General features: G+C 44.7%; 1 protein-coding gene across 1 annotated transcript in view; it reads left to right on the top strand.

Moving 5' to 3' along the window:
• F8 (coagulation factor VIII) overlaps nt 1-16,501 on the top strand; it is a 68,836-nt gene that overhangs the window by 23,265 nt on the left and 29,070 nt on the right. Inside the window, exons 5-13 of the mRNA XM_077922674.1 lie at nt 1,657-1,728; nt 4,078-4,170; nt 5,491-5,712; nt 6,347-6,617; nt 7,397-7,571; nt 9,166-9,259; nt 11,130-11,341; nt 14,323-14,473; nt 15,149-15,358. Of these exons, the coding sequence (XP_077778800.1) occupies nt 1,657-1,728; nt 4,078-4,170; nt 5,491-5,712; nt 6,347-6,617; nt 7,397-7,571; nt 9,166-9,259; nt 11,130-11,341; nt 14,323-14,473; nt 15,149-15,358 (1,500 nt within the window). The remainder of the gene's footprint in view (nt 1-1,656; nt 1,729-4,077; nt 4,171-5,490; nt 5,713-6,346; nt 6,618-7,396; nt 7,572-9,165; nt 9,260-11,129; nt 11,342-14,322; nt 14,474-15,148; nt 15,359-16,501) is intronic.

Genomic DNA, 16,501 nt, shown 5'->3' with positions numbered 1-16,501 from the left:
AGGGATTATGAGACTCTGGGAAGGAAGCTGACGGGCCTTGGAGCACAGGTGGTTTTCTCATCACTCCTTCCTGTTGAAGGTTGTGGCACAGGAAGAGAGAGGAAAATGCTGGAAGTAATCGCTGGCATCACAGGTGTTGTTAGGAAATGTTTGGCTTCTTGGACCATGGTCTCTGCTTCCTTGAAGAAGGGCTTCTGGCTAGAGATAGGTTGCACCTCAGAGTGGTTGGCAAGAATGTGTTTGTTAAGAGTCTCGCAAACCTGATCAGATCTTTAAACTAAATCCTGAGGGCAGGGGGAGAAAATACAGGGGAGCACATATTATGTGGGATAATAGCTTCATTGATGCACAGGAAACTGAGATGATGCTCCAGAATTCTGCTAAAGGGCAGGAAACTACAAGAAGGAAGCAGCTGGAGGGAATGGCTAATGATTTCAGTTGTCTCTGTACTAATGTGCAGAGTATGTGAAACAAGCAAGACGATAATATAGGAAGGCAAATATGACCTAATAGGCTTTACTGATGGCTAGTGGGATGAGGCTCATGACTGGAATGTAGAAATTAAGGGGTATAAAGGAATAGACAAAACAAGAAGGGAGGAGCAGTAAAGCATGTGTACACATGTGAAGAAATCCATGAGAAGGAAGTACAAGATGGATGGGAGTTTCTTAAAGGTGAACCATTGAAGGCACAAATGCAGACAATTCCAACAAGTAAGAAAAGTTAGAGGTACCTAAAGAAAGCAGTGTGGCTGCGTAAGGAGCTTACAGATGAACTGAGATTTAAGAAGGGCATTTATAAAAAATGGAAGAAAGGGGAAATCATGAAGAAAGAGTATACACAAGTAGAAGGGAAACAGTTGCAGGGGAAAGGTTAGGCGGGTCACAATTTAGAAGGATATTGAAAATGTGGAATGTGTATAGAGGAGGGCTACCAAAATGATTAAGGGTCTGGAAGCCAAGCCTTATCAGGAATGGTTATGGGAGTTTGGTATGTTCAGCCTGGAAAAGAGCAGACTGATAGGAGATATGATAGCAATATTCAAATATCAAAAAGTTGTCACATGAAGATGTTTTCTCATACTTCAGAGGGTAGAACCCAAACCAACAGGTTCAAATTACAAGGAAGAAGATTCCGACACCAGGAATAACTTTTTGAGGGTAAGAACTGTTTGACAGTGAAATGGACTCTCTTGGAAAGTGGATTCTCCTTCCTTGGAGGTTTTTAAGCAGAGGTTGGATGGCCATCTGTCATGGATGCTTTAGTTGAGTTCATGCATTGCAGGAACTAGATGACCCTAAGGGTCCCCTCTAACTACAATTCAATGATTCTATAACTCAAAAGCTGGATCACCCTTTTTTGATATTTTGGTCAATCATAATAAAAGATTTTTTCAAAATTAAAGTTCTAGTTTTGGTTTTGCTTGCTAGCATTACCCACCTCTTCTTCTGCTGAGCTTATTTTGTGGGTTTCTTGCTGCAAAGGGAGGCATGGAGAGGTTTGGCAAAGAGCACCCCAGAGATTGTATAATTGTCCCTGCTGTGATGTAAGTGGTGGCTCTTTATCTCTGCCTAGCCCTGCTGCATTACAGGACTGGGTACTGGAGGTTTTCTTTTTCTTTTTTAATGATTCCATTTTCAAAAATCTTGTATGCAGGGACCCTGATGAGCGAAGGAATTCAAAGCATAGTGCAAGAATTTGTGCTACTCTTTGCAGTGTTTGATGAAGGTAAGAATGGTGTGGGGAGGAAGGGGAGAAGAGGGTAGAATATTTGTCTTGCATGTGGAAGATTCCAGGTTGAATCCCTGGCATCTCCAGGTGGGGCTGGGAGAGACCCCCCTCTTTAACCTTGGAGAGCTGCTGCCACTCAGTGTAAAAAATACTGAGCTAGAAGGACCCTGAGTGAGTGTAAGGCAGCTTCCCATGTTCCATCTTTTGTATGTTTTTCCACATCCCTGCAGAGAGAAAAAACCTTCTGTAGCTAATAGCAATTTCCTTTCTCTTGCTAAGGATGATGCTAAAACTGGTGGTGACCCTAGACACAGCTTCAGATAAACGTATTTCAAGAGCTATGTTATGGACTAGGTTGGGTCTGGGCCACATAAGCTAATAACACAATAAATTGGTGTGTCTTCAGGGTGCCAAAAAGGCTCCTTAAGAGTTTCAAGGACTGGCCAAGTGATTTGCCACTGAGATGTTATCATACTTCAGCATGTGATAGCTATAAGGTAGAATAGTCCTAAGGCAATAGAGTAGACTATCATTTCAGATTATTGGTTGGTGGGTGTTACACTTTTTATTGCAGCAACACTGTAAAATAATTTCAAGTAGAAAATTAGCCCAGCAGGAAGTTGACTACCTTTCTTCCTGATGCATTACTTTGTTTTTTGATTGCAAGAAACTTGGTCCTCAGGAGAACCATAACCAATATAATCCCTTACCTGGTAGACTAGATTGGTATAGTCCAGTCTGCCAGATGAATATTTCACCTATCTAATTCTGCTGCATGTGTTAGATCAGGTCTGATCCAGAGTGATATTGCCTTAGACTAAGGTTGAGGAAAGCTCAGGACATTGTCAGACTCTAACGCCCCTCAGCCCTAGCCAACATGGCCAGCAGTCAGGGTTGATGGGAACTGGAGTCTAGCAACATATTGAAGACCACGGGTTCTGCATCATTTCCATAGCCCTTTTATAATATTGATGAGAAGCTGCCCAGGTTGGATTGGGGCATCTCAAAGCAATCCCAAGAGTCAGCCAGACTTCGAAGGGCCAGTTACGAAACAGGAATTAATTCAATTACAGCAGGAGATTGAGTCAAAGAGTATAGGAAAAAATAAACTTTATTTGTTTATAGTCTCAGGATTTACCCCCATTTTTAAGTGAAAATCCTATGCCTGTCTCCTCAAAAGTAAGCTTCATTAGTCATTGGAACTTACTCCCAGGTCAGTATGTACAAGACTGCTGACTTATTTTGCTGGGCTTTATTCAACTAAGTTTTACTCAGAGTAGACCAACTGAAATTACTGAACCTAACTTTGTCCTGTTCTTTACTTTCAGTGGGTCTACCATTCCCACTGTGAGTAAAACTTTGTTGAATACCACCCACAAAACATTTTATGACACTCTTCAATAAACTTCCAGGGTAGAAGTTTACACACACACACACACACACACACACACACACACACACACTAATTAAAAGTGAACAACAGCTAAATAGATAAAAAAGAAGAAAGTAGGCATTTTAAAAATCCATAAAATTCAACAGAACTGATAAAGCAAGACCTACAGCCAGCTTTCCTGGTAAGCAACCCAAGCAAATAAAAACGCTCCACCTGAAAATGACACCAGAGTTGCTGCCAAGTGAGTGAGCCTGTTAGTTTTTATTGGCATGATATTGAGATTATGGGTTAATAGCTTGGGCATAGCCCAAAAAGTATTGAAATACATTAAAAACACTCAGTTAACTAAGTTTCTGTCCCCCCACAGCAGACTCCTCCCCTCAAACAAAAGCCTGTCCCCGCAGTGTCCTCTTTTAGGGGGGAATTTTACCTGTGATCTCCCCCAAAAAGCTAAACAACTTTTTGGTCCCCTCCTAACAAAAATCCTGGCTACACCCATGGTTAGTAGGATCCAGAAAAGTGCAGACAAAACGATTAAAGGGTTGGAGGAACTCTCCTGTGAGAAAATGCCTTTGTGGTTTTAGTATAGCAGGGGATAGACAAAAAAGAGGAGGCACAGTAGAGGTATGTAAAATAATGCACAGTGTGGAAAAAGTGGATTGGGAGATGTTTGTCTTCGTGTGTTATAACATTAGAACTAATGGACATCCAACAAAGGACTTATCCACACTTACCTTTTGCCTCACTCTTTCCTGGCACAGGTCCATGTTTTAAAACTCCATGTCCAAGCACACTTTTTTTTTGCAATGTTTGTTGTTCTTTTTTCAATAATGACTTGCAAGTTCTTTCACAGCAGCTGCCTCTGCCTATTCTGTATATTTGAAGCAGAAATTCTTGTGGATCTTGAGAAGAGTCATGCAATCTTCCTCTGTCTTTCAAATGTCTCCCATCAGGCAAAAGCTGGTACTCTGAATCCAACACCTTAGGAAATGCTTTGTCCCCTGAGCTGCACACTATCAATGGATTCATGAATCTCTCCCAGCCTGGTAAGTGCCACCTATATCTTTCCCCTCAAGAAAAAAAGAAGTGAATGATTGAATGATTGACAGAAGGTGATGGTGGTGAATATAAACACCACGAGTGAAGCTGACAGAAGCACAATGGAAAAGCAGAGGGATGTTTTAAATTTCTATATTCTATATAGCTTCTATATTCTCAGGAGCCACTTTGTATGGTGGCCTAGGAGGGGCATTTTTCAGGGTTGATCCAAGCTGTTTTGTGAGTTGAAGTAGAACACCAAACAGCACCAAACAGCTAGACAGATATTCCCTTTTGCCAGCCAAGTCTTACTTTACCATCCTGACACCAATTTCTGCCTTCAGCTAAGGTCATATTCCACACCAGACATTTAAAGCACTGTTATACCACTTCAGCAGGAGCTACAGTTTCTTCATGGCCATTGAAGTGGTATAATTAATAGTGCTTTAAAGGTCTGGTGTGGAGATGACCTGGCTAAATTCTGTGGCTTGAAGCACTCTGTTTCACCATGCTGTACAGAAGGACTAGCCCTAGTATTTTTGCCACTGTTAGAAGCTGATGGAGTTAGAACAGGCATAGGCAAACTTTCCTCTCCAGATGTTTTGGACTATAACTCCCATCATCCCTGACCACTGGTCCTGTTAGTTAGGGATGAGGGGAGTTGTAGTCCCAAAACATCTGGAGGGCCGAGTTTGCCTATGCCTGAGTTAGAATATATAATTCACAGATCTGTATGTTGCTGTTTCATAGCTATGGGGAGAAACATGCATTGCTATTAAAGGGTTTCTAGGCTGTGGAGTGACTGCATTGACCCAGGTTAGTCATTGGTTTCTCCTCCTTGTCTGGGAGGACTATAAAGGGCAATAACAATAGCAACTGTTCTTTTGACTCCTGGCTCAAGATTCTTGGCTGCAACTCCTGGCTCCAGATTCCTCCCTCTGCTTCTTTGTCCTGACCCCAAGTCCCTGTTTGATAGCATCAAAACCAATTCATTCTTGAGTGATCAGGCTTCATAAACAAAGCTAGTGCTTCCAGCAGTAAGAGATTCACTATAGACTCTAACATGGTATTTAATGTAAGTATGTACAGATGAGATACATCCAAAATGATTTAAAAAAATAAATAAATCCAACATTAAAGCATGGAACATTTTTGTTTCTATAAAGTGGAAGACACTTTTTCTTTACCTTACAAGTGAAGTTTGGCTTGGCTGCCAGGGGCAAAATAAAATCTTCAGGGCCAGATTCAGCCTGTGGTAGCACCCATTGGGATGTCTTGAGCATCACGGAACAGTTTCCTCACTTGTATATTTTCCATATCTCTTGTAGATTTCAAGGTGTGCCAGAACAGACTGGTCTACTGGTATGTCATTAGTTTGGGCACCAAACCTGAAGTCCACTCCATTTTCTTTGAGGGCCACACTTTCCTTGTGAGACACCATCGGCATACTACTCTGGACCTCTCCCCAGCTACTTTTCTCACTGCCGAGACAATGCCCACAACCATCGGCATATTTCAGATGTTCTGCCAGATCCCATCACACCAGCAAGGTAAAAGCTATAGGAAAGAGGAGGTGCTAATGAAGGATCAGAAATGGAAAACCAATGGGTGAACCTCTCCTCCCTCCTTTATTGAAAAATGGTATTTGAGTTGATATGAGATGCATAGTAACAGGCTAGGATACAGAGAGGTTCCACTAGCTTCTGCACCCTGCCTTCTCTTGGGGCTCCAGCGTACTGTTAGTTGCTTAATTTAAAACTGTATAGGGCAGAAATGGGAGACCCTGTGGCCCTCCAGATGCTGATAGACTACAGATGCCATCAGCCTCATGAATTTGTGAGTTGCTTAATTTTAAATTGAGAAGGGCAGAGTTGAGGAACCTGTGACCCTCAATATGTTGGTGAGCTACAACCCTCACCAGCTGCAGCCAGAATGGCCAGTATCCAAGGATGATAGGAGTTGCAGCTCACCAACATACTAAGGATCAAAGATTCCGAGAACAACAGCATTATTTGTGCAGGGAATGTTGTCTGTAGAGGAGGAGTCAGACGTCAACAGATTTCCCACCTGAAATGTGAAGGGGTGCAGGCCAGACACAGATTAACCACCTTAGTGGGCTCTAAGCCCAAGGAAGACAAAGTAGGCACATAGGAAATAACACCTATTTTTGACCCTTACTTCCAGCTGGCATGGAAATCTTAGTTACGGTAGAAGTCTGCCCAAACCTACCCATGAAGAAGATGAGGGTGGCGGAAGGGGACTACGTGGACGAAGAGGACTACTTTGAATACAGTGAGGCCGATATGGAAAGCACGGTGATCCAAATGGATGATTCTCCACCCAGGATTACAGGCCGTTCCCGTGCCAAGAGGCAGCCTGTGACCTGGAAACATTATATAGCAGCAGAAGAGGTTGTTTGGGACTATGCTTCAGATAACTCCACTTATTTATCCAGGTAACAGGGTCAGCTGTGTTTCTGTAAGCATAGGGTCTAAGTTTGTGGCAGGCTGCAGCAGAATCTGGCACAGTAATATTATTATCATTACCATTGTTGTTCAGTTTCTATCCCTCCCTCCCTGCCTCCCTCCTTCCTGATGGAGCCCAAGGTGGCAAACACATCAATACTAAAACTACATTTTAAAAAGCATTCTAAAAATACTTTAAAACATTCTCAAAACAAGTGATCTTTCGGTCTTGAAATACCTGGGTAGACAGGATTGTTTTAGAATTCCACCTGTAGGTCACCAAGGAGGGCATTCCACAATCTGGGAGCCACCACTGGAAAGGTTCTGTTCATAGATCAGTGCCAGCCAGCCAGCCCCCAGTGATGGTGGTAGTAGTAGTTATTTAATTTAGGAATTGCCTTTTACAAATATGTCTTAAGGCAATTTACAGTCATATCATAAAAGCAGCTGTAGTTTTCTAAGCAGTACAAAGCAAACACCTAAGACAGGAAATGTAGTCACAGAGAAGTTGATGGTTGGATAGTGGGTCAAGCTAGGCAAGACAATTTGTGTTCCTGCTCAACAACTTGCTACTCAGCCTACATTGACAGGTATCCCACAATGATGACCGCTGACAGTGACACTGCCAATACTCCAGGACCTCTTCCCTGAAGTCTGTGATGGCTAGGTGCATGTCTCAGGTGCCTGAGATGTGATGGCCAAAGCATGATAGCCCTCTCCAGATCTAACATCAGCTCATCCCAGAATGTTTCTCCCTTCTCTTCTGCAGTGCTTACGCCAAGCAGTTTCTGGAACAAGGTCCTCAGAGGATTGGCTCCAAGTATAAGAAAGTCGTTTTTGTGGAGTACGAGGATGCGAATTTCAAGAGGCAGAAGGCATCGAAACCAGACCACATGGGGATTCTAGGGCCGGTCCTTAAAGGAGAAACTGGTGATGAGTTTATGGTAAGAGATGAGAAAGGTCAGAGCTACCCCTTTGTGATCATCAGTATACCACCCCACGCTCTTTGTCTCTTTTTCTCTCACCCCCCCTTCTTTCTCAGTCATTCACCCACACACATATCCACACCCTTCTCCTGCCCCCATACCATCCTAAGTCCTAACTATGACTTAGGTGATTGTCAGTGAGTTGCAGCAAGTCTTACGCTCACACACTTTCCTTCTGTTTTCCTCCTCCTTTATCTGTGAGGGGAGTGAAAGTTTTTACTTTTCCTTTAGACCAAACCACAGTTTCATGTTACAATTCTGTTATTCTGTGTAAGAACTATTTAATAACTTTTAGAAATTTAAAAACGTATAGGGCAGAAATGGGAGACCCTGTGGCCCTATGGCCTAAAGGAAAAATAAGGTTTGCGTAAGTAACCTTGTGTAAGTAACTTTGGCTAACAAACCACAGTTCCCTGAGTTCACATGTGATGTGGAACTGTGGCTTGTTTTCTAATGCGAAAACAACAGCTTTCACTCTCCTCATCTTACATATGAAGCAAGGAGATGAGTAGGAGTACACAAGCCTGAGGCTTGCTGCAGCTTCTTCACTATCACCTAAACCAAGTTTTAAATGGTCATCTGAATGAACTCATATGGTCTAGACTCTAAAGCATTATTTTAAAACAGTGCTGCTGAAGACAATTCTACCCTGAGGTTTCAAGGCTTAACTATTTATATACCTATTCTGTCTTGGGAAACTGTTTTGAGGGTTGTAGCTCAGTATTCATTTTCCTTCTTGAATCTTTTGCTAATTTGTAAATTGTAACTGCCCTATTTGTTTCGTATTTCTACTAATCATGTTCTCAATCTGAGATTCAGGTAGGTAGCAGTGTTGGTTTGACGCAGTCGAAATAAATAAAAAACTTTTAAAAAATTGTCCAGTAGCACCTTAGAGACCAACTAAGTTTGTTCTGGGTATAAGCTTTCGTGTGCATGCACACTTCTTCAGATACACTGAAAGAGAAGTCACCAGACCCTTATATATAGTGGGAGGGTGGGGTGCGGTTTTTCTCAGATCAGCGGCACAGCAATGGGCACACGCATGGCCCCACAGTATGCCAACATCTTCATGGCAGATTTGGAACAATGCTTCCTAAACTCCTACCCTTTCAAACCTCTTTTGTACCTGCTGTACATTGATGGTATTTTTATTATCTGGACACATGGTCAGCAGACCCTGGACACCTTCCACCAGACATTCAGTGACTTTCACTCCACCATCAACCTAACAATGAACCAATCTATGCAAGAAATACATTTTCTGGACACTACTATAAAAATACAGGATGGGCACATAGACACAAAAGCTTATACCCAGAACAAATGTAGTTGGTCTCAACCTGAGATGTAACCTAGGATTCTCAGGGAAGATTCAGGGCTCGTTGACACAACCATTTCAACAGTCTGTGGTAGTTTTCACAGAAATTGGCAGAGGCTGAATTGATTTGTGTCAAACAGTGTACAGGCTCTGATAAAATATATTGTTACACCTGATATTTGGGCTCCAGCAGGGCTACAAATCCTGGTTAAAATGTGAAAACTGTCATTTCAGATTATGTTCAAGAATCTAGCCAGCCGGCCGTACAACATTTACCCCCATGGCATCACCAATGTCACTTCCTTTTACCCCATGAGAAGCAGCAAAAGTAAGACTCGTTCAGCAGATGGGAGTAGATTTCTTAGAGTGGGCTGGGTATGGTCATGCATACTGTCTTTCCCCCCCCTTTTTAATCAAACTATTGTGGAAAGTACTGTGCCATACAGCACCAGGAAAAACCGAAATTATTTGTTCTCTATGAGCATACACACATTAAAATAACCATGCATATATTTGCATATTTGTCAATTATTTATCCTGCTTCAGCTAATCATGGGGGTTGGGAGCAATCTTGAACAATTCATGCAAGTTGCTTTTCAATTGAGAGATCACCAGGTGTTTCCTCATCAGCTTTCAAGCCCTACTTTGTATTCCACTTAAGGACTAGACATGTCTTTGAAAAACAAGATTGGCAGGGTGCTCACTTTGGTACAGAATCCTAACTTTGGTACATGTGTAGCATCATAGAATATGTACCACCTTGCTTTTAGAAATCTGCCTGCCTTCAGTGCTGCTGCTTACCATTGTCTGCTGTTAGTCATGCTCCAGTCTTAGCAGGACTTTTCCACTGTATTTTACCTTCCAATGCCCCACTTTTTGTTTCCTTTCCTTTTTCCTTTTGCTAGGCTGCCATGTGGCTTTCTAAAGGCTACTGCTTGCCCTCTTCTGCAAGAGACTGAGGTGTACCAATCTGGTTTGTGTGTCACGGTAAGCCAAACTATAGCTTACCAGGACCATGCAAATGTGCTGGCGCTCCAGTCCTTTTACGTCAGTGGACATGGCAGCTTAGAGTGTCATCTGAACTTGAGATTGTGGCTAAGCTGTCTCCTTCTTAAACACGAGCTATAGCCAAGAACAAGTCTTAACTACAGTGGTACCTCGGGTTACAGACGCTTCAGGTTACAGACTCTGCTAACCCAGAAATAGTACCTTGGGTTAAGAACTTTGCTTCAGGATGAGAAGAGAAATCGTGCTGCAGCGGCATGGTGGTAGTGGGAAGCCCCATTAGCTAAAGTGGTACCTCAGGTTAAGAATAGTTTCAGGTTAAGAACAGACCTCCAGAACGAATTAAATTCTTGACCTGAGGTACCACTGTATAGCTCCTGTTTAAAGAAGAGTAGGGATTTTATCAGAGGATTTTATCAACAGCAAAAATGGGAGAGGAAATTGCTAGTCCTTGCTTATTTGTCCCATGTCTAGAATGGATCAGTATTCACTTTTCAGTTCGCAAATAATACATCATTGATTATGTTCTCATTTGCCTTGTACAGGCAATCCTCCTTTTGCATGGGGGTTCCATTCTGGTCCCCCACGCCTGTCAGCGGAGTGTGTTTTGGGGCTACTTCCAGGTTTGGCATGTATGTGTGATTGCCCATCATTCAGACATGCCTAAACTGGGAATTGCCTCTATTTCCTTTGCATTGAAATGAATGGGGTAGAACGTGTAATGATAACATAATTTTTGTGACTTATGCAATTAATTATGTGAATTTTGTATATAATTTTGCCACAACAGACAGCAAAACAAATAATGTCGTTTTTGGTGGAAGATGAACTTCAGTGGAATAGAAACAGTTCTGTATGCATATATGAGAGGAAATTGCTTTTGCAAAGCATTAGGTAAAATTGCAGGCAAAAATGTGTAGGCCAGGAGAAAGTAGTACTAAAAAGCTGATGGATTTGTGTGAGGACATTAGGAAAACAATCCTGCAAACTGACATGGAACTATGGAGAAGACTGAACAATGAGAAACTGGGAGGAATTGAAATTGACAGGTGTAATGGTAGTAAGCCCCATTGAATAACTTCTGAGTTGACCACAGTTAGGATTGCCCTGTACATCTTTAGCCAGTTTTTTATTTTTAAAAGCTGGTGGCAAATGCAGTAACACAATGGTCTTACGGTTTGTTTTCCTCCCAGATCACGTTATGAAGCTCTTGCCCATTCGACCTAACCAGGTGTTCACCTACAGGTGGAAGATAATGCCTGAGGATGGCCCAACCAACTCAGATCCCCGCTGCCTGACTCACTACTATTACAGCTCTATCAAGCCTGCTCGGGATTTAGCCTCTGGGCTAATTGGACCACTGCTGATCTGCTTCAAAGAGACCATGGATCGGAGAGGGAATCAGGTTGGTCCTTGTATCTTAGGAGAAAGCTTCACAAAATAGCATGAGGTCAACTTCATGTTATGTGTAAGTGTGTGTATTAGAGCCCAAATGTGTTAGCTATGAGTAAAGAAGTTGGGTGTGTGTGTTTGGTTGTGTGTGTAACTGTTTTCATGCTCTCTTCTTTCCCCCTAAAATTCCCCCCTCCCTTCACCTATCCTCCCAAGGGAGTTTTAGCCATGTGCTTGAGAGAGTAAGAGCATGTGAAACCCAATAAGGGGGAGCTACAGTGATCTGGTTTGGATTCAGTGCAAACTGTGCTTAGTGTGAATGTGCAAACTTGCAGGTTCGCAGAGCAAAGACTGAGGCTGCAGCAGCACACCTCTTCCAGTCCTGTTATTGCTATTTGGGGCTAATATATTTCTTGGCATGGCTTAGCATATTGCCTGAACCTGGAATTCATGGTTTGCGAGACAAACCATAAGCTGAAACTAAAGTTTGTTCTAGGTTTACTGGTCATGGTTTTCCTGGGGGAGGCAAACCACAAGCCTAGGTCCATATGTAATGCTAAACCAAAGCCTGACTTTGGTTAGCATAGCAGCAGCAGGACTGGGGAGAATCACTCTGTGGCTGCGATATCCCATCTGGGAAGCTTCACAGTGTTCATGCAAAGCCACAATTTGACTTAGCATTACAGCTGACGATGCCAGTGGGGGAAGGAGGTGGTCCTCATCTACTCAGATACTTTCAACCAGACACTGCCAAGCCCAAACTGGCTTTGCTTCTGGGATGTTGCTGCTGCCTTATGTGTCTATTAGACCATGCAAAGGTACTTTACAGGCAGCCATGGGGGACCAGCCCTTTGAATTGTAACCAAAAAAAGCAAGAGGTCAATGAAGACTTTACAAAATAGCAGAATAATGAGTTCTGTAAGATGAACCCTGGCTAACAACCTGGCGCTTATGTCATGGAGTAGCTGCATAATTTTCAAATTAATAATGTAATAATCTAACATGGAATGTTACCAGGGCATGGATAACTGTGGCAAGGCTCTGCATAGTTGTCCACTTGTGAGTGGGTGTTTGAACTGGATGTACGTTTCCGAGCAGAATTCAAAGTGCTGGTGTTGACCTTTAAAGCCCTAAGCGTCTCCACCCCCATCTTTCTGCCCGGACGCTGAGGTCCAGCGCCGAGGGCCTTCTGGCGGTTCCCTCATTGTGAGAAGCAAAGCTACAGGGAACCAGGCAGAGGGCCTTCTCGGTAGTGGCGCCCGCCCTGTGAAACGCCCTCCCATCAGATGTCAAAGCGATAAACAACTACCTGACATTCAGAAGACATCTTAAGGCAGCCCTGTTCAGGGAAGTTTTTAAGGTGTGATATTTTAGTGTATTTTTGGTTTCTATGGAAGCTGCCCAGAGTGGCTGGGGAAACCCAGCCAGATGGGCGGGGTACAAATTATTAATAATAATAATAATAATAATAATCTCCAGATCTCTTCCCAATTTTTTTAATGGCAACCCAGGCCATGCTTAGCAGTATCAGCTTACTGTTAGATATACTAGAGCAGTGTTTCCCAACCACTGTTCCGCGGCACACTAGTGTGCCGCGAGATGTTGCCTGGTGTGCCGTGGGGAAAATTCGAAAGATTTTTTTTTTTTTTGGTAAAAGTCAAATTAGGTCCTAATCTATCCCTCGAGCGCCTCTTGTCCGTTATTGTGACGCATGAAGCGTGTTCCCGCCCTCCCTAGCTTCTCTCTCTCTCTCTCTCTGTGGCGTTCTCCGCCGCTTCCTGCTGGGCATGCGCAGCTCGCCTCGTGCTTCCATTCCGGCCCCTCCTTCCCCCGACTACCCCGCCGCTCCGTTCCTTTCTCTTTCTCGCGTGTCAGAGAGCGGCGGCGCGAGCGCGGCGGTTCCCTCAGGGCTGACGGAGGGCTCGAGGAGGAGGAGGCAGGACGTGGAGGTGGAGAAAGCGGCGGCGGCCACCCCCCACCTCCGGCTCGAGGCCCGCGTAGAAAGCTGAGGGGGAGAGATAGATAGAGGTGGGCGGCGGCGGCGGCGACCATGACCAACCGCCACAGTAGTTGTAGCGGTGGCGACGGCGAGCAGGGACTCCCGCTCTCTCTCCGTCGTGTCTCTCTCTCTCTCTCTCTCTCTCTCTCTCTCTCCCGGGCCCGTCCGTTGAGTCTCCCGCGCGCCTCGGCTACAAGATGAGCATCGAGATCCCGCCGGGTCTGACTGAGCTGCTGCAGGGCTACACGGTGGAGGTGCTGCGGCACCGGCCGCCGGACCTGCTGGCCTTCGCCGCCGAGTACTTCGCCAAGCCGCGCTCTCCTTCCTGCCTCGCTTTGCTGCCTCCTCCCCCCCACCCCCAAAGCTTGGAGGTTCCCCGGCGCCGACCCGCAGGTTTGACCCCCTTCTCACACCTGTTCGCGCTCCTTGCACGGAATGGGGCGGATGGGGAGGAACGGGGCTCGCCGCTGCCTCCGCTTGCCCTCCCCCCCTCCGCCGGCGGTCCCGCGATTCTTGGCTTTTTGGCGGTTGGCACAGAAGGAAGGCAAGGGGGAGGGGAAAAAATTGAATCTTACACTTTCGTGCGTCCCTCCCGGCGTGACGCTGCGCGCTGACGTCACGGGGCTGTAATGGTGGTGTGCCTCGAGATTTTTTTCATGAAACAAGTGTGCCTTTGCCCCAAAAAGGTTGGGAAACACTGTACTAGAGGTGACAAGTTGACATGGGAACCAAACAGTTGGCTGATTGCTGTAGTTACTGATACTCCAGCTTAACTCTTAGGTGTTTGCAGAGAAATGATTTAAAGGTCTGCATGGGGAGCAGTTCAGAGTTGGGCACCCAAAGGCAGACATTCTAGCAAGAAACCTAGAACCGGATAACAAAGAAGCAAGGTGGAAACAATATTCCCCTCCTGCCATCTCATCTCCATATCCAAAAAACCTTGAGCAGTGATGCTTGTTGTCTCTCCTCAACCCTTTCATTTGTGGTTCTTCCAGATGATGTCAGATGAAGCAAGATTTGTGCTGTTTTCTGTCTTCGATGAAAACCTCAGCTGGTACTTGAAGGAGAATATCAACCAATCCTGTTCTGATGCAGCCAATGTAAACCCCCAGGATCCTGAGTTCTATGCTTCCAACGTTATGCACAGTGAGTAGCCCCAGAAGAAAAGCTGTGTGTGGTGGGGGAGGAAAGGGGGGGGGGAAGGGTGCATCCCTATCCCAGAAAAGCTACACACACACACAGCCTCATACAAGCTTAAGCGTGCTGTGAGAGATCTATTTACATCACCTAAATTTCATTCAGTACATGCTCTTTCAGAAGTCCTTTTATTGTGCATTCATAATCATTTGTGCCCATGATACTATTTGCGGCATCCATACACAATCCCGCTTTCAGTACCTGTCTGTGCCTTTAGAAGTTTTGGGATGCTCATGCTACTTCAGTTATAATCAGTGCATTTCCTGCAACTTTCTAGGTTACTTTTTATTCAGCAAATGTTCTGCGTTGTTCTTTTTGTCCGCTTTTGTGGCACATAGGCCCCTCCAAACAGCAGTAATTCATCGGGGAAGTTTTGCAGATCTAATAAATCAGGGGGAAAAACACAACTAATGCACTATTGTTGTGTTGCAGGGAGGTACTGAGCACTCTTACTCCACCCATGTGCTTTCCAAAAACTAGCAGGTACTTTTAAAATAGTCTTTAGGGATTCCAGGACTATTATTTTAATCCTCATCTGTTTGTTTTTGAAACTCTTTTTTTGGCCTCAGTCCACCCTGTAACCTGGATGTCCATGGCATTTTCCCCATCTCACTTCTCTTACAGGTATAAATGGCTATGTTTTTGATAATCTGCACTTCAAGATTTGCCAAAACAAAGTTGTGTATTGGTACATCCTCAGTGTAGGTTCCCAGACTGAGTTTCTGTCCGTCTTCTTCTCCGGGAATACTTTTCAGCACAACACAGTCTTTGAAGAGACCCTCACGCTCTTTCCCCTCTCTGGAGAGACTGTCTTCATGTCCATGGAGAAACCAGGTGAGTTAGATGTGCTACTTAAGGTAAAGGTAAAGGGACGTCTGACAGTTAAGTCCAGTCGCGAATGACTCTGGGGTTGCGGTGCTCATCTTGCTTTACTGGCCGAGGGAACCGTTTGTCCGCAGACAGTTTTTCTTGGTCATGTGGTCAGCATGACTAAGCTGCTTCTGGCAAAACCAAAGCAGCGCACGGAAACACTGTTTATCTTCCCACCGGAGTGGTACCTATTTATCTACTTGCACGGCATGCTTTTGAACTGCTAGGTTGGCAGGAGCTGGGACCGAGCAACGGAAGCTCACCCTGTCGTGGGGATTCAAACTGCCGACCTTCCTATCGGCAAGCCCTAGGCTCAGTGGTTTAGACCACAGCGCCACCCGCGTCCCATGCTACTTAACACAATATGCCAAATCTGATACCTTCCTAAGCATCAGAAGTCATTTGACATGAAAAAGTGACTCAGCGTCTCTAACCTTTAACATTATTTAATGTCTGTCCTACTTTGTTTTCCTTGAAAGAAGAGTTAAAGTGAGGATGACTAAGGAGGATGGACTCATTTAAAGAGGCTTAGGAGTTCCTTCTCTTGATCTATTGCAGGCGTAGCTAATGTTGTGCCCTCCAGACATTGTTAGACTGCATCTTACATCATCCCCTGACCAGTGCATTTTAAAGGGGTACTCAGAGGTACGCACTATTCCTGACCAATGGCCATACTGGCTGACAGAGGCAGCCTGTCCTATTTCACCACCAGTTCTGCTGCCGGAACATCCTGGCTCTTGCCAAACGTGACAAGAGCTGGGGTATTCCACAAAGCATTGTCGCTCAGCTTCTCTGCTGAGTGGCCAAGCAACAATATAGCATGCAGGAATGCCCAGGCTCTAGCCAAATTTGGCAGGAGCCAGAGCACTCCTCAAAGCATTGCTGCTCAGCTTCTCCACCCCAGGGAGCAGGGGAGCCAAGCAGTAATGTGGCATGCAGGAACACCCCAGTTCTCACCGAACTTGGCAGCAGCTGGGGCATTCCATAAATCATTGCCACTCAAGCTTCTCCACTTGGGGGCGCTGAAACACCTCCCTCTGGCCACTGCTGCTGGAAGTGATAAGGTGGGCAGAGCACTGCCTATTACACTTTTGCCACCTGAGGTGG

The sequence above is a fragment of the Podarcis muralis genome, chromosome Z, assembly GCF_964188315.1.
Source record: "Podarcis muralis chromosome Z, rPodMur119.hap1.1, whole genome shotgun sequence".
Taxonomy (NCBI): Eukaryota; Metazoa; Chordata; class Lepidosauria; order Squamata; family Lacertidae; genus Podarcis; species Podarcis muralis.
Note: the sequence above shows the minus strand (reverse complement) of the source record. Positions and strands in the feature narration are given on the sequence as shown.